The sequence below is a fragment of the Protobothrops mucrosquamatus genome, unplaced genomic scaffold (genome assembly GCF_001527695.2).
Source record: "Protobothrops mucrosquamatus isolate PMUCROS unplaced genomic scaffold, P.Mucros_1.0 scaffold8, whole genome shotgun sequence".
Lineage (NCBI taxonomy): Eukaryota > Metazoa > Chordata > Lepidosauria > Squamata > Viperidae > Protobothrops > Protobothrops mucrosquamatus.
The window spans coordinates 3,014,092-3,037,130 of NW_015386395.1; the positions used below are offsets into that span (position 1 = coordinate 3,014,092).

Sequence of the window (23,039 nt, forward strand, 5' to 3'; positions counted from 1 at the left end):
TCCTATGCACAAATTAATTTTGCAGTCACGTAGGCCCATGGTTTATAAATTGAAATCAGTAAAAGGCTTACTCATTTCGGCAGGGATGTCCATATCCAACTCACAATCACTCCCTAAACCTAAGCATGATCGTATAACTCTTTCTTTCTAACTGTGGAGTTATGACATATGACACTGAAAATTAACTTTAAACTCCATGTGCGGGACCAACTTCTCTGTAAATCCAGAATAGTTTAGCCTATACCTTTTCTCTGTGGCCACTTTTGCTCAGCAAAAATCACACTAGCAATAACCCTAACCAGCTTTTATTTCTCTCTTTTCCTTTCTTTTCCTCTCCCAATGTGCTGTCTCTGAACCCCAGAACTCCCAGCCGAAGAAGGTGAGTCCTAAGAAAGATTGCGCATAAGCATTTGGAAGTATTAAGAAAAACCCCTCAACCTTGAATTAGCATGGCCCAAATGACTTCTACAGACTATAAAACTGATTCAGTGGCAATTGGGTCTTCAAATGGGGCCTCAAACTTTCTATTTAGAAATAAAATCTCAAGTTAACCTGTGAATTGCCATGTGGTTTGTCCCAATCATTTTCATCAAGTTCCATCATAAAGCAGAGGCATGAAGTTCTTCCTTTGACCAATCAGATACCAAATTCTGCCTCTACCAAACAGTATGTTGTCCTGTCCATATCCATGTTCTGATCTGCCAAGAATCACTCTAGCATTCAATTTCCCTTTCTTGGGCCCTTAGAACTAATTAAATGCTCTAAGAGGCATATCTGGGATAAAAGATGGTTCTTTGAAATGCTGTTGGCCAAATAATGGAGGCTGCTTGGTAGCTGGAAAAAACCTCTCCCTCCCCTGACATTTTTGGATGAAACAAAGATCTCTTTTTTGGAAGATAGATCAATTGAGAAGAGGCAAGAGAACAAAGTTGGTTGTATACCTTGCCATTTCTCCAAATTAATGGTTGCTTTGGACTTTCTAGCTAGACTTGCATAGAAGAACCTACCATTTCCCAAAGCGTACCTGCTGGAACTTGCTGAAAAATCTATCATAGATACCTGCAGGCCTGTTGTCCCTTCTCTCTTTCCTTGCAGCCTATTCTTTCTTGATTGGGAGGAGGGGAGGCAGGCTGATTTTCCCCACCCCATCTCTGCAGTCTGTGTCTCCTTTGTGCCTTTCATCCCATCCTTTCTTGCTTATCAGGCAAAACTATATGGGAGCTGGTGGTGGAACAATTTGAAGACTTGCTTGTGCGAATTCTCCTGCTCGCAGCCTGCATCTCTTTCGTAAGTGACACTGGCCTTGTAACTGAGGGAACTTGGGGAAATCCACACAGGGCTGAAGAGGAGAAGCAACCATTTGGGGGGCAGAATGGGAAAGAAGTTATGTCGTGGGCAAGCGATGTCTGCAAGCCTGCTCTCTGGGGATGCCATCCTGTGTTAGGAACACACCAACTTCCATTACACTGGAATGAAAAGAACAAAGCTGCAGTTATTGGATTGATTTTAGATAGATTGGTTAGTAATGAGTGGAGTCCTTACTGCTGTCTGAACTTGTAGACAATTCATTACCCAACTAGGCAACATCATCAGTGAGATGTTATAACTGCTGTGGGTAAGCTACTGTATATTAACAGGGAGCAGACCCCACACTCACTTTCACTGATGATGTTGCCTAGTTGGGTAATGAAATGTCTACAAGCAAACCACCAAGCTCAGAGAGCAACAAGGACCCTTCAACTCTGAGCTACAAGTATTCCCTTCTACTGGTAGTGAGAATCAACAAATTAGTGAATTGGGTGTATGGAAAGAAATAACATGCCATATTTAATAATCCCCTTTCACCCCAAGTGTAGGGATGAACAAAGCGCTTAATTTGAGTCAGGATTCAGAGCTGAAATTATTTTCACTGGCAAGATAGGTAACACAAATAAATGAAAACTTTGCATTTGAGCATCTTCAATGTGTTTTTTTCCTCATCAGTTATTTTTCAAGATTTGGGGTGTTTATAGATGTTTAATCCAATCAGGATTAATCCATTCTGTTCCTTTTTCTCAGAGCTAAAACCTGGCTTCCTTCTGCATAACAAATCAGGAAACATATTGAGTGAATGTATCTGTTCAGCAATCTGTTTTGACTCATTCATGCTAAATGCAGGCACTATATTTTATTTGGCCATTTTCATATATTTCACAGTTATTTATTTAATGACATTTACACTTAACTTCCCCTGAGAGAATAATGATAATGCAATCTGGTTTAGCCCATCGGGTTTCTTGCCAATTTCTTACTGTAAATTCACAAAACTATTTCCTTCTGAGCAAAATCCCAGAAAACAATCTGAGAATCAGTTTGTCTTCTAAATGTGCACTGTTTTTTCTTTTTTTAATAGATAATTTTATAAAAAGTTTTAAAAAGGAGGCTAAAACCAATATAAACTAAAAATTAATGCTGATTCACATAAAGGAAGAAGAAAAGAAAAAAGAAAGAAAAAAACTAAAAATGTAGGAAAAGGAAGAAAGAAAGGAAAAAGAAAGGAAAAAAGGAAAAGAGAAAGAGAAAAGAAAGAAATAAGATGCAAAGAAGTGGCTTCTTTATAGAAGTTATAAGTACAGTTATAAATTTACCTTTTGTTCTATAGTTAAAACGTGAACTTCTTTTTATAATCGATTCAGTCTAATCATCAAAACCATAATCATAAGCTCTTTTCTTTTCTTCTTTTATGCCAAAAGTCCTTAGCGATTTCCAGGTAGCAATATATGTGAATATTGTGTTTTCTCTGATCAAAGAAGTCAATTTGGCCATCTCAGAGTTCTTCAGTCAGTTTAAATTATAATTGAGCTTCTGCTATAATGAATACATTGACTCGGTCCAGAAAAACAATACAGAGATCACCTGACCTGCACATTCCTGTATAAAAATGAATGCTCTCAGGCTCGTAGGAACCATAAACTCCTTGCCATTTCTATAATATAGCAAACCTAAGCACGAGAAGCTGAGATTTTGCTTGTTTCAGCACCCAGACGCTCATCATAGCCTGTTGTGCTTCTGCCTAGTTTCTTGACACTTGAGATGCAACCTCCTCAGATTGTGTTACTAGATCTTTCAAGAGCACATGGTCAGGCTCAGCAACAGGAGATCTCAGAAAAGGTCATAATTTACAGTCTGGTTCTCATGTAGCTGTGGTTCAATATTTCATGTTCAGACAGCCCAGGAATATTGGCGCTTTCTTGACCAAAAAGCCAATCAACCAAACTGTTCAGTCCATTTCCTTTTTTCCTTTCTCCTATGGATCTCTGTAGGAGACAAGTATTATGAGGCTTCTGAACATAGGAAAGAACTATCTGCTTTGGGATTGTTCTTCTATTACTGAAAAATAGGACAGACAGGATAAATAAAATTAAGATTACATTGGAAATAGCACTTGTCTTCACCATGGTGGTGCATTTGAGAGGTGCTCGGCTACCTGTTTCAGAATTTCTGTGGTTTAGGAAGGCTGCTATACAGCCTTGGTTGAATTCTTCTTTCTCAGAGAATGATTGCAAAACACACTTCTGGGGATGTTCAACCGGCACTAAACAAGATTCATTTTCTCTTTTGTTCACATCTACACTTATCTCTTCTGCAGTTGTTGAAAGAACATGTCTTTAGTGTTACCACCTTTCCTCTGTCTGTTTTTTTACACGCCTGAAGCTTCACTAAATAGAAACTAGATTGGGAACATTCATGGCGTTCCTGATTTTTAGAATTGCAGTTAGTTAGAATGAAGACAGTAAGAGGCAGGCTTGTTTTGGATTTTAAGTGCTGAATCTGAACCTGCAAACAAAGAGAAGGAAATCTGATAAAGTCTTTGGAGATAACTCTGGGAAACAATCAAGCATTACAAAGCACATTTGTATTGTTAATCTACTATAATCCTTCCAACAATTATGCCCCCCCCCCCAGTATATCAAACAGCATGAGGTATGTATTTGCACCATGCTCTGTTCTTCCAACAGAAACCCTGTCAGACACAGCTCTCTCCAGCAGGGGGCAGTGTGAAACCTTGTGCAGATGCTTCATTCCACTTGTGTGCAACACATACCTTCCTTTCACATCTGAAGCTGTGCACAGTTACACACTTGCACCTGCCTGCACAATTGTGCAGCATCCATGTGTTTGCACACTCACCCACCCACCCAGAGCAACGGGAGCCCTTTGTCCTGGTGCTCAGGTTTCATGGAGATTGACTGACAAGCTTCATTTTTGTGGACAGGCAATACACAGGCTGGCTTCCGCTGTTTTCAGATGGCAGGTTCAAGGAGAATTAAAAAAGTAAATGGGATTTCAGAAGAAGCTGGGATTTAGGATTCCTGACTGAAAAATGAACAAGGACCATATCTGAGCGAGAGAGAAGTGGAAGAGTAACCACATACTTTCTCTCTCTCTCCTCCCCTCCACAACTATGCATATCTGGGGTTGTTGTTTTTTTTTACAGGTGCTGGCATGGTTTGAAGAGGGTGAAGAAACTGTCACCGCTTTTGTGGAACCATTTGTCATCCTATTGATCCTGATTGCCAATGCCATTGTTGGAGTATGGCAGGTAAACAAACTAATCATGTTTTGTTTCATTATGGTTTGGGGGATGTAGGTCTGTGAGGGTAATCCAGATTCCAAAGGACAGGGTGATTTGAAGCATGTATGAATGCACATGTATCTGTCAGCTGTTTTTAAATAAAATACCTCTTTTCCTGGGATTGCACCAGGAAACCACCAGCCCAGGAAAAGGCATCTCTTCTGTTGCAAGACACTAATGGGTAAAATAGAAGTGCTCCATACGTCTCAAATCCCCTTTGCCCCTTCAAATCCAGATCCCTAGGGCTAATTCAGGTGTTGTACTGGCATCAGGAGAATCTAATCCTCCCCTTAACTACAGTAGCTACCTATGCACTTTAGACCAATTCTCTAGTTAACTAACGTATCTCAGGAAGTCGTTTTGTGAGAAAAATTAGGAGGGAGCCCTGTACGTGGGTCTTTGGACTCATGAATGAAAGGTGGTAGATAAACCCAATAAATAAACAAGCAAACCATGCTTTAAAGCAGTATTTTTCAAACCTGGCAACTTTATGATGTGTGGACTTCAACTCACAGGGACTTGAAATCCACACATGGTAAAGTTGAAGGATAATGGGTAAGTTCACAAACTACTCCCAGCCCGAGCCAAGCAAATCACATTGTGGTTTAGTGTAACGTGTGAAGCCCTCTTTAATATGCAAAGTTCCCTCTGTGATGCTCTAAACGCACTACAATGTGGCTTACTACATTTTGTTCTTCAGATGTACCTTATGAATGTTATCGTTACTGATGGTTACTGTTAGGAGATTGCTGCACTGCAATCTAGTCAACCTCCGAGAGCATTAAAATGCTTTCAGCAAATTGCAGGGGGTCAAAATTTCAAGGTTTAACGGAATAGGAGTTTGGTTCCTTATTCCGTGCCTGGGTCACACCTGTTTCTGCTGGCTTTCTTGCATTGGGGGAATGGAATAGAATGGTGCTTCCCTCTGCTGTGGGCCGAGCTGTAATTGAAAGCAACAATAGGGCATCTTAATTCTGAGTGGGGGCCCTTCTCCTTGCAGGAACGAAATGCCGAGAATGCCATTGAGGCCCTAAAGGAGTATGAACCTGAAATGGGCAAGGTCTATCGATCTGACAGGAAGGCAGTACAGAGAATAAAGGCCAAAGAGATGGTCCCCGGAGACATTGCAGAGGTGGCAGGTAAGTGTCAGGTTGGGAGTGTGTGAAAGCATTAAAGGTCATGGGGATTCCCCAGGGCAAAGAAGACTAAACATAGAGTGAGTACTAGAGTCAGTTTGGATACCACAAGTTCTCTTCCATAATCTTTAAATCCCTAAGTAGCTCAAGCTCCCAACTGAAGCTATTAGATATGAGGCCACCGAAGATGCCAGATACCATTAGCAGTAACATTCAAAATGCTTAGATATTTCTGGAGCGACGGCTCTAGAAGACAGTATTCTCCTTTCACTGTGATGCCTACTCCTTGATAGAGTAGGGCCAAGGTCAATTAAGTTGAAGGGATATCCCAGCATTCTCCACTGTTTCATTTCTAGAGGATATATATTCTCCAGAAAAGGATAGTATGATTCTCTAGTAACAATCATCAACAGCTATATCCCTCTCTAAAGAGCAGTTGCCAAGATTCTTGTCTCCAATCTCCACCTGAGGATTTAAAAATTCTTTTGGGTTTGTTAAGCTGAAGCAATTGTCGACACTGACACAGCATTCCTGTATTACACTGATTGCACATTCCTGTATTACACTGATTGCACAGGCTGTCTCAACTTGAACAGTGTTGGACCAAAGACTGAATAGTGATAAAGAAGCATTATTTTGTTAAACAATTGAGTTGCAAAGATATTTAGCATCGAGCAGGGATCAACCCATTCTTAGATAAGCAGGGGAACTATAGTTGGAATATGTGGCAAAGAAGACATTATTTTCTGTGAGCTGAAAGAAATAAAGGTCATTCCCACTTGCACCTAACCAGGACACAAAATACCCTGATGATGTGGTTGTCATTTTGTTCCCAATGCACAAAGAAGGCCGGTTTAAATAATCCTGAGTATACTGGCATTGAAGTAGCATTTAACTCTTATTCCAATGCTATTCAAAATTAGCTTCTAGTTATGTCAAATTTGTCTGGTTTTGTTATCTCTGAAAGGAAATAAGGTGATCGCAGTGATTTGAAACAGAGGCAATTTATGCAGATGGAGGATTGGCAGGATTGAGCAGCAATTTTGTGCTGATTTATTTCTGCAGTTAAGGATGGTAGAGAGAGTTTGACTTGGTCCTAGGAAAACACCCTCAGTGAAGGCAAGAATGCTTCTATTACAGGAGAAAAGGTTAAATTGAGGTATAATTCTCTCATGGAAATTTCAGAATTTATCAAATTAATTGAGTGAATATGAACAAAGAATGAATTAAAGCAGGGGTTCCCAGCCGGGGGTGCGAAAACTTGGGTTTTCAAAATTATAGTGTATATGCGTAATTCGTTGCCATTACTTCAAACTTTTGTAAGGGGTGCGAGAATATATCAGAAGCGTTCTAGGCGTGCTGGGTATAGAAAAGATTGGGAGCTGCTGAATTAAAGGAAGGAAGTGACCTTGTTTTGAATTTCTAGTATGTTCTGACAATGTCTATTTCTAAATACTTCTTGTTAGAAATTGGATTAATGACTACCTACTCTAGATTTTTTCACTCTGTGACAATATATTGCTGCAAAACTCATTTAAAGCCAGCATTTTCTCTACACACTTAGAAGTCTGCTTTTGCCAGCCTCTCCTTCCAGTGACATTTTGTGCAAGGCCGAGAATCCCAATCCAGATGTGGCACCTACCTCTCCCCATTTTGTGTGCCACTCCAGGAGGCACCCTGTTGGGTCACACTGGAACAGCTATTTCCCACAAGTCAGGAGAAGAGTGGCTATTTTCATTTGGGTTAGATAGTGTGTTCCTTCAGCCTCAAATCCACAGGAAGTTCTGGAGATGCTGCTTCAGCAAAATCTGAACAAGACTGCTCCATCATGAGGCTTGTTTACTCCTTGGGCTTGCCCTGTCTTGACCCTGGAATAGAGGCGAGAGGGATGTTTTGGGAACAGACAGTCCCCATGGAGAGTGCAGGCTGGAGGTGGAGCAGTGAAAGCAGAGCCCTGAGGAATCCCCTTCAACTGCACTTACTGGATAACAGCTGTCCTCAGAGCTGGGCCAGCAGCCAGCTCATCCCCTCCTTCTTTCTAATTTAATTTATTTCAGAGATCATTTACTCTCGGGGCCAGTTGCACAAGTGTTTCCAAAATATAAAGGGCATCCATCCATCCATCCATCCATCCATCCATCCATCCATCCATCCATCCATCCATCCAATGGAGCAGTCTCTTTCACGAGATCTTGTAGTCTCTTTCTTGCTTTCCTTTTTGTCACACATCATATAAAGGAGATCAGAGTGGTTACTTCTGGGTGCCTAGAAAAGAGAAACAGTGCATTGCCAAAAAAAGAGAAAAGAATAGACTTTACATAAAATTCACTGTCCCACTTAAGTGAAGCAAATAGGATAAAATGTGAGGGGAAAATGTTTTTGCTCTTTTGAGTCTATACATTTAAGTGTAAATTTTGAAAGGATTTGTTAATTTGTTAATTTAAGCAGAACGCAAGACATCTTATCATTGCAACTGAACAGGCAATATGCTGGCTGCTAACAGTTGGTAGGCCATTACAAGCCCCTTTCTCATTTTTGAAGCTAAAGCCCTTCTATTTGGACCATTCCCTTTAAAACAGGATCATTTCCCTCCCCCTGCCCCCCCGCCAGTCCTATCCCACCCCAATTTGTCCTGGAGAGTTAATTTCCAACAGAAAATTAAAACTCCAGCTCCAGCTCAAATAGCAATAAAATAATGCATATGTGCATGTGGATGCACAAAATATTTTGTCATCGATGTCAGCTTCCAAAAACTTAGAGGTAAATGTTTCCCTCTGCAAAGAATCTCTCAGTCTCTCATTCTTTTTAATACTGAAAGCCCGATTTCTTGGTCATGCTGCTTTGTGTTGATCCTCACATTCTTAAAAACGTGCTCATTAAAAAAAAATCCTAATACATGTTTTGATCAATAAATCTCTGTGTGAGGTGATTTGGTGGCATTGTCAAGAACACAACCAAAGATTCATCTTGCCTAACATCCTAGCTCTACCAGCTATCACTCAGCGATCCCATGGAATCTGACAAGCAGGGTTTGAAGGTGACAAAATTTCCCTCTTTTGATTTCTCATGCTAATTACTCAAAAAGAGAAACTTTCTATACATAGATGCCCTGTTCTTAATTAGGACACTGAATAGCTCTTGTCTGGCCCAACTGGCATTCATGATTTTATCACCTCCTTTCATGTGCCTCGGTGACCAAATGCCAAGGAAGGACACATAATGTTCTTGTGTCTTCAAGAATTGCATAAGGAGGGGATTCATTTCCCCTAATTTCTTCTTAAATGTAGCCAGTCACTTGTGTATTTGGCCTCTGCTAACTGGCCTCACAATGTATATATGTTAGGAGGGAATTCAGGAGCTGGTATAATATATATGTATAACCAGAGAGAAAGAGAGAGTGTGTTAGAGTCAAAATCCTTGTATGTCTGCAGGGAAGAATTTAACAAAGAAATAATTCTGAGGAGCCTTAGCAGCTCATTGACAACTCTGAATAGTTTATGCTCTTTTTTTCTTTTGAATGTCGATGGCCAAGCAATTTTAGCATCACTTCTGGGGATGTAGGTAGTTGTTGCCACCTTTCTCCTAGTCTGGCCTGGCCTTGGGTTCCCCTCCCTGCCTAGGGAAGCCGTGACCTCTCCATCTCCTTGAAGAAGAGAAGGCAATGGAGCAATGGATAGTGCCCAGCAACCAGCTTTGCCTTGTATGGACACTGTCAGGCAGCTGGTGATGCTTGGGGAATGTGATGAGGCAGGCAAGGAGAGAGAGAGAGAGAGAGAGAGAGAGAGAGGGAGAGGGAGAGGGAGAGGGAGAGGGAGAGAAGAGAGAGAGAGAGGGAGAGAGAGAGAGGGAGAGAGAGAGAGACACTTAATGCGCTGGTGGAAAAGCGAGCTGGGGTGCATGGGGACATCTAGGGTTACCGTGCCTTGTCAGATGAAAGGAGGACAGGCAAAGGAGAAACCCACACTGGGATGCTGCCTCCGGCTATCTTAGAAGCAGAACAAAAAAACCCCTCCACCCCATCTGCATCCTACATTCTTCAATCCTGACTTATCCCAAGCATCCCCTTGATGATTTCCCACTTTTGAGGAAAACAGGGAAAATATAGCTTTCCCCCTGCATTCCTGAGCGACATTTCTTTGTGTAAGCTCCATATGCAATAGCTTATGAACATTGTATCTGGCAACTGAGCAGAGTCTCATATATGGCTTTAGTATGGCATAGGTTTGTGTTTGTTAAATAGCGTTGCTGGGAAGGATTTTGGGGGGGAGAATAGTGAGGTGAGAGACTGAAGAAGCCCTCCTGGGCTAACTGTGGGCAAATGATTTGATTTTAAAAAAAGAAAACCAGGGAACATTTTAAGGGGAATGGGGTCAAGGGAACAGGAGAATCCCAAAATTATCTCTGATTGAGCCGAGAGAAATTGGATTTTCCTCAACAGAGCAATTTTGGCATGACAGGAATTAAAGCTCAGAAATCATATTTAAATGCGAAATGAGAGAGATTTACACAAATGCAGATGAAAATTTTCACTCTTCCAATTCCAATTGCTCTAGTCTAAATGATTGCATGTGGCTTCTGCCACTTACATTGTACTTCAAACATGTTTCCTAAAAAAATAAGATTTTCTGCAATGTAACCATATTACAATAAATAAACCAATGTTTTTTTAATGCTCATCTATTTCTACTCAATAAATGGAGATAAGAAGCCAAATCTGATATTAAAAATACCAGCAAAAGCTGATCAATGATCTGAATGTAATTGTAACTATGTCTAGCAATATAATTTTGAAATTTAACTGATGGAGTTGCTTGCTGAATTAATAAAAATATTTCCTAGGAAAAGCAGGTCCAACAGAAAAGGTCCAAACCACAAGAAAAATGTTCTTAAAACTGTATTATACAATATTATATGCATAATGCAAAACTATCATATTATGAGAGGTTTAAATTACTCTGTGGCATTATTTACAAACAGACATGTATAGAATTGTGCTATTAAAATCCTTCTCCATGCCATCTGGTTCTTCATGGTGAATATGTTTTTTAAAAATGGAGGACTCCAGAATTCTTAAACTCCATTTTTACAAAAGGCAGGAATGAAATGTTTTGCCACCTTAATTTGTTGTTTCTGTGAACAAAGCTTAACCAAATCAAATGAAATCTTCATTACAGTCATAGACCAGCATAAAGTAAAACCTACCATTGGCTGAGACAGAGAATCTTTTTATAATATTAAAAATAGTCTTTGCTTTTCAGGACTATTCAGACAAGTTTGTTATATCATTGTTGCCTTGGGAAACCTGGTTGAAAAAAATTCCTAGGAGATAAATATTTTTCTCATTCAAGCTATCTTCAATTCCGTATAAATAATGTTCTTTGTGTTTAGACAAAAGTTTCTCAGCCTTATCAACTTTAAGATATGTGGACTTCAACTCCCAGAATTGCTGGTGAGGGAATTCTAGGAGTTGCATCCACATACCTTAAACCTGTCAAGGTGATATTGACTGTAAAAAAACACACAAAAAAACACCACACTGATGATCCTGGTTAACTGAACCAATGGTCTTCTGTCCATAAAGTATTCAGATCTGACACTGTCTTGTACTGCCCTCCAGTGGACACCACTACTTTTCTTTCCTTAATATAGAACTTGGGTCAATGGACCTCTAGCCTTTCTGACCCAAGACATTCTGCTGCCTGAAGCAAAAGATAAGATAACTTGCATGCCTTAGAAACCATCTGGATTGGAAATTGAATTTCATCTGAGGACAGTTGTCTAGCTAAGGCAGACACGTAGCCTGGAATAAACCTTCTTCTTTGTCAGAAAGGAACTGAATCCATCGCACCATGAAACAAGCTGTTTGTTTTGCCTACAGGAAGGGCTGCCCACATCTTGGTTCACAGTGTGTGTGTGGGGAACCTTGTGCAACTTCCTTAGCTTAGTCCCTAGTGCAGTCACTTGTAGGTTGAGCAAGTGACATCACATGCTTCACTTTAGAAGCTATATAGGCCATTTGCACCATAATATTATGACTGACACAAATTATGGCATTTGCACAATGACATCATGAAGTGAGTCACCTCACTGCAGCATCTACTGGACATCTATGAGTCCAGGTGATGGTTCTGGTTGTGGCAGGGTTCACATAACACATAAATAGGCTGAAATCAATTTGTTGTGCAAGCTCAGTAGGGTTACTTTGTGACCCAGTGATTGGACATATACTATCTACAAAATCTGGTTAGGGAATTAGTATACTAATCTATAAATTAACTAAATGGATTGGGTTTTTCACAGCATGCTAAATCTGAAGAAACAACTTAAGGTTAAAATTTACCCAACCTTAGTATATTGTGTCCATGCTATCATTTTTGTTTAACCCGGTTAAGTTATGCTAGCCCAAAAAATTGGATTAATTCAGAAAACTGTGGTTTACTTAGTCACGTACAAATAAGAATTATTTGTTTGCCCAGAATTTCAGGCATTGGATGGAGTACAGTGTTATTCTTACTATTCATATTCAGTTCTGGGCATTGCCTTCAACATGCTTAGAGCACGTACTTGGGCAGAGCTGCTGCAGGTATTTCCCAAGGCACATAATTCAGTTTCATGTTGCCATCAGGACAATTTTTACCCAATGGAGATGCAGCTGAATCTTTTCAAGAAGGGCTAGTCTAGCAACCGTCTGTGCAACTTTAGCCACTGTGTCTTAATCTGACTCTGCTTCAAAAGCTGCAATAAAATTTGCTAAATGTTGTACTATATTTCCCCCACAAAACTCACAATGTGGATGTATGTTATTCTAAAACATGTATTATTCTCTTTCTTATATCATTATTAGTTTGGAAAGTACAAAGTAATACTAAGATTTTGTATGAGTATAAGTTTTTGGAGGGATGTAAGGGATATAGGCCACATGATCGGGAAGGTTTTAATGTGTTTGAGCAACGTAGTGGGACTAAGCTAGCATACAACTTTGCTGGTATGGTGGGTTTTTAGCTGTTTTGGAATAGTTGGTGAGACTGTTAAAAGTCATTTGTGCTGTTTGAAATTGTTCTGCCGTCAGCAAGATCTAACTGCTGGCACAGCGACGGATTCTATTGCAAATCAGGGCTGTTTCCGAAGGAGGCAGAGAAGAGGTCTGGGGGCTTATGGAGCAGGCCCAGAGGAAGGGAGAGTGGATTTTGGAAGAGTTGGAGGCAGCGGCAGTGTGCTCCAGGGGTGAAAAGGAGCCAGGCCCCTTTAAGGAAAAAGTGGAAGAGACAGGATCAGATAAAGCAGGGGTCTTCAAACTTGGCTCTTTTATGACTTGTGGACTTCAACTCCCAGAATTCCTTAGCCAAGTCACACAAGGGCCAAGTTTGAAGAGCCCTGAGATAAAGGAAAGGAGGTGAGGTTGTCATGCAGGCATACATGCTAATTTGAGGGCTAATCCACATGGAGCTCCGTTTCCATCTGTCTATTTGCCCTCGTTCGCTCCTTAGAGACTAAAATGGATGTACTGAAACTTGAGCTGGCCATGAACAAGGAGTGTATATCGGAGGTGGTGGTCCTTTGAGAGCTGTATGCAACGAAATTTCATTTTGATGTATGCCGATTGGTGTACATTCAAAGTGACAATAAAGTTGTTGTTGTTTTTATTATTATCAGTGCTTTTTTTCTAAAAAAAAAAAAAAAAAAAGGTGCCAGAACTCACACACGTCATACAACCTGCCATGCCTACCCTACAAGGTTCCATCCAAAAAAGGTGCTGGAACTCCGTTCTGGGCGTTCTATGAGAAAAAAAGCCCTGATTATTATTATTAGTCTTTGATTTACAACTACAATTGAGCCCAGAATTTCTGTTGTTAAGTAGGACAACTGTTTAGAATAGAATAGAATAGAATAGAATAGAATAGAATAGAATAGAATAGAATAGAATAGAATAGAATAGAATTGGCCAAGTGTGACTGGACACAAAAGGAATTTGTCTCCGGTGCATAAGTTCTCAGTGTACATACAAGCTACAAGTGATAAATCATGATGATAAATCATGATCATAATCATCATAAGATACATTCATCAGAAATCATAGGATACAATATTTAGTGATATTCATAGGATACTAAATAAGCAATCAACATCAATTTTGCCCCATTTTACGACTTTTCTTACCGCAGATGCTAAGTGAATCACTATAGTTGCTAAGCTGGCAACACGGTTATTAAGTATCTCTGGCTTCTTTGTTGACTTTGCTTGTCAGGAGGTCACAAAAGGTGATCACATGACCTTGGGACCCTGCAACCATTATAAATAAAAGCCAGTTGCCACGTGACCATGGGGATCCTGCAACAGTCATAAGTGTGAAAAATGGTCATGAGGCACTTTTTTCAATGCCGTTGTAACTTTGAACAGTCACTAACTGAATGGTTGTAAGCAGAAGATTGCCTGTATCCCCTACGTAAGAACAAATGCCAGAATAGCGATCCAGATTTATGTAGAGACAGAAAAAGAGCAATTTTTTCTTTGTAGCTCTGGTTTCATAGGTGTCTTTCACATTTCTCATGGTGTCAAGATTCACTTAGTCATGAGTACTAAAAGCACTCAGAAGAAATCACAGAAGTTATAACAAATAATGTTTATTGAATTAAATTAGTTACAGAGACCACCAGGCACCATCATATGACCAGTTTCATCCTATATGGAATCCATCAGAGGTAGCTATCCAAATGTTATTCTTTGGGGTTCAAATCCTCTATCAGGAATTGAACTCCTGGACCCTCATACTTTATATTCAGTGCACTAGCCATGGGAGCTATTCTAGTATGCAGTGGTTATAGGGAAGGATATATATAAGCTATCTATATAGAATAGAATAGAATAGAATAGAATAGAATAGAATTGGAAGGGACCTTGGAGGTCTTCTAGTCCAGCCCCTTGCTCAAGCAGGAGGTCCTATACCAGTGATGGCGAACCTTTTAGAGACCGAGTGCCCAAACTGCAACCCAAAACCCACTTATGCATCGTCAGGTGTTGGGTGGATGTGGCTGGGTGTGGCCAATTGGGTGGGTGTGGCCCATTGGGTGGGCGTGGCTGCGGTGATAACGGCAGACTGGGTGGGACTAAAAAGTTCAATCAATCAATTCCAACTTTGCAAGATTGAAATTGACTGATTGATTGAACCTTTTTTTTTTTGCACACAGCGGCAGAGGCCTAAAGCGAAAAGGTTTTATAAAACCCAGCTGAAGGCCTAGGATTGGGGCAATGGCGCGCGCGCCAACAGGGAGGGCTCCGAGTGCCGCCTCTGGCACCCGTGCCATAGGTTCACCACCACTGTCCTATACCATCTCAAGAATCAATCATTAAAAGCATTTTCAAGATTTGGCATTATTCAAAACGAAACCCAATAAAAATAAAGTTGAAATCATCTTGTATTTTTTTCCCTTTTCCTGTTCTACATAAAGCAGGTAGTCCTCAACTTACGTCCACAATTGAGCCCAAAATTTCTGTGGCTAAGCGAGACATTTGTTAAGTGAGTTTTTCCCCATTTTACAACCTTTCTTGCCACATTTGTTAAGCGAATCACTGCAGTTGTTAAGTTAGTCACCCAGTTGCTAAGTGAATCTGGCTCCCTCATTGATTTTGCTTATCAGGAGGTCACAAAAGAGGATCACATGACTCTGGGACACTGTAATTGTCATAAATATGAGTCAGTTGCCAAGCATCTGACTTTTGATCATGTAACCATGGGGATGCCGTGACAGTGTGGAAAATGGTCATAAGTCACTTTTTTCAGTGTTCTTGTAACTTCGAACGGTCAGTAAACAAATGGTTGAAAGTCAAGGACTCCCTGTAGACTGTCTCTTTCCAATGCAAGGATTAGGCTATCTAAATTTGTTCTTTATTTCTGCACTGCTCAATTTTGCTGTTGTCTTGTTTTTCACTGACTGTATGAGAACTAACTCTCACGTGTGCTATTCTAGCAGGTTTTTTTTCATAATAATAAGATGGTGATATATATCCTGGTTTCAGAACTTGGTATTAATACCATCATTTCTCTTTCAACTAAGATGCTTAAACTGGTCAATAGCAGGTGTTCGTTTATTTATTTATTTATTTTTTACACCAAACAATAGTGACTGTTCTATGGCTAAAACTGGAGGTTTTTCTTTTTTCTTTTGTTCCCCAGTTGGTGACAAAGTCCCAGCTGATATTCGCATAATTTCCATCAAATCCACCACTCTGCGTGTGGACCAATCCATTCTGACAGGTAAGGAGCTCATACCTAATGTTAGCAATAAATATATTCTGCCCATAAGAGAATGGGGGAAAAAAGTAAAAAAAAAAAAAAGGGGAGAAAGAGGGAATAACAACAGAGGCTATGTTTTTAAATTTCAGCCAATCCAAGAAGAACTGGAAAAGAACCTCTATTTTAAACCACTTTGTAAAGAGGAAGGATAGGACTATCTAGAGATCATAGTCTCTATGGAAAAATCTGTGGTTGGGAAAACGTGCCTTGGAAAATCATTGGTGATAGGTAGATTTGGGTATGATTTATGCCAGTATTTCTCAACCTTGGCTAATTAAAGGTATGTAGACTTCAACTTCCAGAATTCACTAGCCAGCTTGCTGGCTGAGGAATTCTGGATTAAAGTCCACATAACTTAAAGTACCCATGACTCTGTTTTGTATGAAGCAAGTGGTCTGACCCTTTATTTACCCACCCAGGTGAATCTGTCTCTGTGATCAAACATACTGATCCTGTCCCAGATCCCCGGGCTGTAAATCAGGACAAGAAGAACATGCTGTTTTCTGTGAGTATTACTGACAGGGCTGAAGATGTAAAGCCTGCTGATGCATCTTTTTGTCTCTGATTCAAATAGTACATGGCAGGGATACTAATGGGACACTAAATACCATATTCCAATTGTCTTTATTTGGTAATGCAGTGAGATAAAGAATCAGGTGATATGTCTATGGAGTTTCTCAGTCATCCAGGTCATGGTTGTCCCAAAAGTGTTTTTTCGAAAGGCAATTGGACTTTATTTTTTTCTCTGAAGACAGTTTATTTCTCATCCAAGAAGCTTCTTCAGCTCAGAGCACAACTTTCTCCTTCTGTCCTGGCCACTTTTTACAGAGGCACGATTGCGAGTGTTTTAACAAACTGCATCACTGTTTGGTTTGGTGGTAGCAGTGACTCAGATAGAAGGTCCATATAGAGCAGGGGTAGTCAACCTTGGCTCTTTTATGACTCGTGGACTTCAATTCCCAGAATTCCTGAGCCAGCTTAGCTTAGCTGGCTCAGGAATTCTGGGAGTTGAAGCCCACAAGTCATAAAAGAGCCAAGGTTGACTACCCCTGATATAGAAAGTGATAAGGACAGCTGAGAAGATTATAGGAAGCCTGCTCCCTGTTATTCAGGATACTGCTTATAAGCACTATGTGCTTAGAGCACGGAGCATTATTAGAGACCCCACACACTCACTTCACAGTCTGTTTTGGTTGCTCCCCTCTGGGAGGAGGTTTCAAAGTATTTATAGCAGAACTACTAGATTCTGTAATAGCTTTGTTCCTTATGCCATCGGTCTTGTAAATTTGCAGGATTCTTTTTTCTCTCCATATATATGTATACATTTGAACTAGACTGTGATGTTTCTCTGTGTCATATATGTATGGGTGTGGGTATATGCAAAATGGTATTTTTTTGAGAGATGAATGCAACGAAATTTCATTTCAGTGTATGCTGATTAGTGTACAGTTAAAGTGACAAAAGATTCTATTCTATTCTATTCTATTCTAAAAAGCACTTTGGGGACAATCAGGTGATATCATTTTATTTGCTCTCTCAAGCAACAATGTAAATTGGCTGATATTACATTACACTTTTATTTCACCTATAGGTGACTAGGGAGATCAGGTCAAAAAGACAAGCTTGTAAATTCCATAATTTTATGCTTCCTATTAATGACTGTCAGAAAGTGTGATATGATACAGCCAAAAATGTGAATGCGATTACAAGTCAGATAAACTAGGGAGACCTGGCAAGTGTAAGGTAATCAAATTATTGATGATATGCCATCAACCAGCGTTGACTCTTAATGACCACACAGAAAGATTTTATCAAGGATGACGTGCTCCCAAGCTGGTCCTTCAGATCCTCCAATGATTCAGTAATCTCTGCTGTAACTGAGTTGCTAGTCATCCTTTCTCTTTTTCTGTTCACCTTTGCAAGAATTAATTCCGCAAGTTAAAGAAATGTGCTGTTATTTGCTTATTTTTGCTTCTTTATTAAAAATTTAGCAGCATGTTTCTCGGCATGGGTGATAGGATGGGAGTTTTGTGGTTGCCGTGATCCCTAGCAGACATTTCAGCAATTTTCTAAACAATCGTTCCAACCATTTTTTTGCAGATAGATAATGAACATGCTGTAGATGTAACAGAGGCATGTCCTTTACTGCCACGAGGCCTGGAGATCTTGGATTTTTAAGAAATGAAATAATGTGCTTATGCAAGATTGTACATAGCCATACTTATAGCCTTCTTTATCTAAAATAACTGTAGTTTCCCTCATCCATTATTATTTATTGAGTGCCACTTTCCTTTGTTGATTTTAATCCGTCTTGTTCCTATTCGCCTTCAAACCCACTCCAGGGTACCAACATTGGTGCCGGCAAGGCTGTTGGTGTCGTCATCGCCACAGGTGTGGGCACTGAAATCGGTAAGATCCGCGATCAAATGGCAGCCACAGAGCAAGAGAAGACGCCATTGCAGCAGAAACTGGATGAGTTTGGTGAGCAGCTGTCCAAAGTCATCTCCCTCATCTGCGTGGCTGTCTGGCTCATCAACATCGGGCATTTCAACGACCCCATACACGGCGGCTCCTGGATCCGCGGCGCCATCTACTACTTCAAGATTGCCGTCGCCCTCGCTGTGGCTGCCATCCCAGAAGGTCAGTTGAGGTCATTCCAGGTTCCCGTAACCACCTGTCCAGGCTTAATGAGTGCTGGCAAATGTCTTTCTTTTTTGACATCGTATGTTCATGCTTTCATTTTCTTCTGCACTGAACATATAGTGTACTGAACTCGGAAAAGGATCTGAAGGAGTTGGAGTCCTGCTCTTTAGATATTAACTGATACTGTCACAAGGCCTTAAGTTATCCATGAGCAGATTTACACTTTGTGCAATCTCTCATTTGTTACACGAATAGTTTGTTGAAAAAAACCTGCTGTAATCTAGTTATACATAATGCTAAGCTTTAACCATTGGTTTACAAATTTAGGTGGTTGAATTTATAATATACAGGTGGTCCTCAACTTACAACTGTTCATTTAATGACCATTCAAAGTTACAACGGGACTGATAAAAGTAACTTATGACCATTTTTCAAACTTATGACTGTTGCAGCATTCCCACAATCAAGTAACAGAAATGTTGGGCTCAATTGTGGTTGTAAGTCGAGGACTACCTGTAATCACATGAAGTCAAAACCAAAAAGTGCTCCAAACATCAGGTCTAAATGTGGCACTGATACTTCCCTTGGTGCTACTATATCCTATGCCTTACCTGATTTTATATAATCTTTTTTTACTTAAAAACAGCAAATGGGGAGCTAGCAGGTTGCAAAGCAAAGTGGCAACCTCTAGCATCCTTTTTTTTTTTTTTGCCAGGAATGCTCTGGGAATTGCATAGAGCAAAGGGGCATTTTTGAGACAATAAAGAAGGGAGTGAGTACAGCCCAGTGCATGATCTGGAAGGATGTCTAATACAGAAGTCCCCAACCTTTTGTGCACCGGGGACCGGTTCTGTGAAGAGAGGCTTTTCCGTGGACCGGAGAGTGTATGGTTTTGTGTGCTGCCTGCATCCCACGGATGGGGCTTTGCTTGTTTGTGTGGACCTGTTGCTGGCATGCCGCGGCCCAGTACTGGTCCACAGACCGGGGATTGGGGACCCCTGGTCTAATAGAAAGGCAAAATCAACTGAGATAGCACAAAGCATCCTAGAGGTGAAAAACTTTATAGAGTTATGAAGAATCATGTCGCAAATTTGCTTTCTGGTACTTTGATTTGTTCTAACTACTCAAGCCCACCTTGGCAGTCATTTTGGGAGACTGACGGGGAAGAGGGTGTTTCTTAAAATACAAATATGCCTACCTTTCCCCCAAGCTAGATTTCCTGGTGATCTGACTACAGTAATGTATGTCTCGGCCTTTCAACACAGAGAACAGAGTTAAGATCTTTTTCAGTCCTCTTACTACAATGTTGTCACTCAGAGATTTTAGAGACTGTTCAGATCCAAAATATTTCCTATACTATTGTTTTTTGACACACTGTTTCTCATGAAAGCTTTGGCATTTTTTGTCACATATTAGAATCTTAGAATGGGTGTTTCCCAATGATATCTGAAAAAGAAGTATAATTATGAGTGGTAAGAGCCAAAGGGGTCATCAGAGCTGTATGTCTGAATGTGACATGAATTTCCCAAGCTTATCCTTTTGTTCTTTCCTCTTCTGCCTCTCCAGGCCTTCCCGCTGTCATCACGACCTGTCTAGCTCTGGGGACTCGCCGTATGGCCAAGAAAAATGCCATTGTCAGAAGCCTGCCCTCAGTGGAGACCTTGGGCTGCACCTCTGTCATCTGTTCCGACAAAACTGGCACTCTGACTACCAACCAAATGTCTGTTTGCAAGGTGAGCTGAAGATGGATGTCAGCACTTTTCTTATCTAGAGTCTCTTTTGGGCATCTCATCTTCATCCATATTGAAATCTTCACCCTCCCTCCCTCCCTCCCTCCCTCCCCTTCCTTCCTTCCTTCCTTCCTTCCTTCCTTCCTTCCTTCCTTCCTTCCTTCCTTCCTTCCTTCCTTCCTTCCTTCCTCTCTTTCTCTTAGATGTTTGTTGTGGACAAAATAGAGGGAGACTTTTGTGCCTTGAATGAATTCAGTATCACTGGTTCCACCTACGCCCCCGAAGGAGAAGTGTAAGTACAAATGTGAACCTTAAATAAAGCCAAAACTGTAAACCTGATAGCCTAATTCTATATATATCTAGAGAAAAATAGACTCTGATTGTTTTTAAACCAAAGCCAGCACTTTAGTTTTTACACTAGGCTAAATAATGTTTTGCTTCAACTATGGTTTTCTTAAGTTGAAGTGATTGGATTCACTAACACATAATTTATTGGTTATTATGGTTTGAAATTGTAATGGCTAGGTTCACACAAAATACTAAATCAAAACCAAACAAATCATATTCTGCCTTAATGTGATATTTATTCAGATGCTTTGATTTCTTAGCTGCTGTTTAGTTTCTCCCATAATTCAAAGCAATAATCTGTGCTCTTTCCCATTATATCACTCTGCCCCTGCTGAATTAAGCAATTACATGAGCATCCTATCCCAGTGCCTGCAGGGTATGAGGGTCTGGATGGAAAATAACAGGTTTGCTGAATTCTGGCAAGACTGAGTAGCTTTGAGTTTGGGGCTCTGCCAGTTCCAGACTATGCCATCTTTGGTGCTGGATGGGGTGCACTGCCCCAGATAGACCCTGTGCACAATCTGGCATCCTCCTGGACTCACAGCTTGCTTAAAAAGTAGGTGGCTAGGAGGGCCTTTGCACAGGTTTGTATTGTTGTGCCAATTGAATCTGTTCCTGGATCAGGGGGCTCTGCTCACTGTCACTCATGCCCTAGTCACCTCCCAATTGAGTTGTTGTAATGCACTCTACCTGGGGCTGCCCTTGAAGAGTATCCGGAAGCTTCAGCTGGTGCAAAATGCAGTGATGTGGGCAGGGAGGGCCACACAGAATGGTCTCTGTAATACTTGAAACCTGGTTTCTTTAGTACTGCTGCACTGGCTAATTAATATGGGCTTTCCATCAGCAGTTACATGTGTGTCTAGGATAGGACATGTTATATCTCTGCTTCACAGGCTGCACTGGTTGCCAATTTGCTTCTGGGTCTGATTCAAGGTCCTGGTTTTGACCTTTAAAGCCCTTCATTGCATGGGGCTAGGTTATTTGAAGGACCACCATTCCCCAATTACATCTGCCCATCCCATGAGATCTGGCAGAAGAGGTATGCTGCGATTCCCATCTGTTATACTTGGTGGGCCTGAGGAGGCAGGCCTTCTCTGCTGTGTCACCCACCTTCTGGAACATTCTTAGCCCTGAACTGAAGTCAGCTCTATCCTTACTTATTTTTCAGAAGCCTCTTAAGGCCTGGCCATGTCATTATTCCTGCGAGGGTCCCTTACTAATGTAATCTCTTGTGTGCCAGATGCTTTTTAAACTTTTAAATAATGACCGTTTCTTACATGTTTATTGCTTTATCTCTTTGTTGTATGTTGCCAGAGTCACTTTTTGTGAGATGGGCGGCCATATAAATGGGCTATATAAATAAAACAAATGCATTTTTTTACTTTTTTTGGAACATGCAGATTTAAGAATGACAAACAAGTCAAAACTGGACAATATGATGGTCTTGTTGAACTAGCCACGATTTGTGCCCTTTGCAATGACTCTTCACTGGATTTCAATGAGGTGAATGCTTCTCTTTGGCTTCATCATCCACTTCTCACCAATTGTTCATTAAGAGATATGTGTGACTCCCTTCACCAAAACCTCCAAAATAAAATAAAACCAACAAATTCATCATTAAAATAATAAAACCAGAGGCAAAAAAGGTGAAAATTTAAAAAAAAAAAAAACTCTTTGGAGTCTAAAAACTATTAAAAGGCAATATAAAGATTTTGACCTGGCATCCAGAGGAATCGTACTTAGTACTGGACAAGGTTCCAGCAGGAATAAATTCCAAACTTCTTTATTTTCCTTCTCTCAATTAGCATTGGCAGGTTCATTGGAGCTGAGAAAATGACTGTTAAATCTTAAATGTAGGGAAGCCTGGAATAAAAGGAGGTCCAAACTTCCTCCTCCCTTTTGCATTTCTGGAGATGTGGTCAGATGTTGAGGGCAGGGAATTTACAGAATTCATTACTGCTGCTTTCTTTTCTCACAGGGCTGATAAAATAGTGCTACATGCACCAGTGGTCATTATTTTAGGCAGTTAAGACTGGAGACAGCCAGTTTGGTGCATTATTTAAAGATAGGGATCTATCATGGGGCTCCCTGTGAGGAGCATCCGGAGGCTTCAACTGGTCCAGAATGCGGCCGCGCGGGCGGTGTTGGGAGGGACTCGTCGCTCCCACATAACACCGCTGCTGCGCGAGCTGCACTGGTTACCAGTGGCCTTCCGGGTGCGCTTTAAGGTGTTAGTTACCACCTTTAAAGCGCTCCATGGCATCGGACCTGGATAT

General features: G+C 40.7%; 1 protein-coding gene across 1 annotated transcript in view; it reads left to right on the plus strand.

Annotated features, from left to right (window-relative positions):
- Positions 1-23,039, plus strand: part of ATP2A1 (ATPase sarcoplasmic/endoplasmic reticulum Ca2+ transporting 1) — a 41,305-nt gene that overhangs the window by 1,321 nt on the left and 16,945 nt on the right. Inside the window, exons 2-11 of the mRNA XM_015810293.1 lie at positions 362-379; positions 1,205-1,287; positions 4,478-4,582; positions 5,616-5,754; positions 15,923-16,003; positions 16,462-16,547; positions 18,385-18,682; positions 20,252-20,418; positions 20,619-20,707; positions 22,164-22,266. Of these exons, the coding sequence (XP_015665779.1) occupies positions 362-379; positions 1,205-1,287; positions 4,478-4,582; positions 5,616-5,754; positions 15,923-16,003; positions 16,462-16,547; positions 18,385-18,682; positions 20,252-20,418; positions 20,619-20,707; positions 22,164-22,266 (1,169 nt within the window). The remainder of the gene's footprint in view (positions 1-361; positions 380-1,204; positions 1,288-4,477; positions 4,583-5,615; positions 5,755-15,922; positions 16,004-16,461; positions 16,548-18,384; positions 18,683-20,251; positions 20,419-20,618; positions 20,708-22,163; positions 22,267-23,039) is intronic.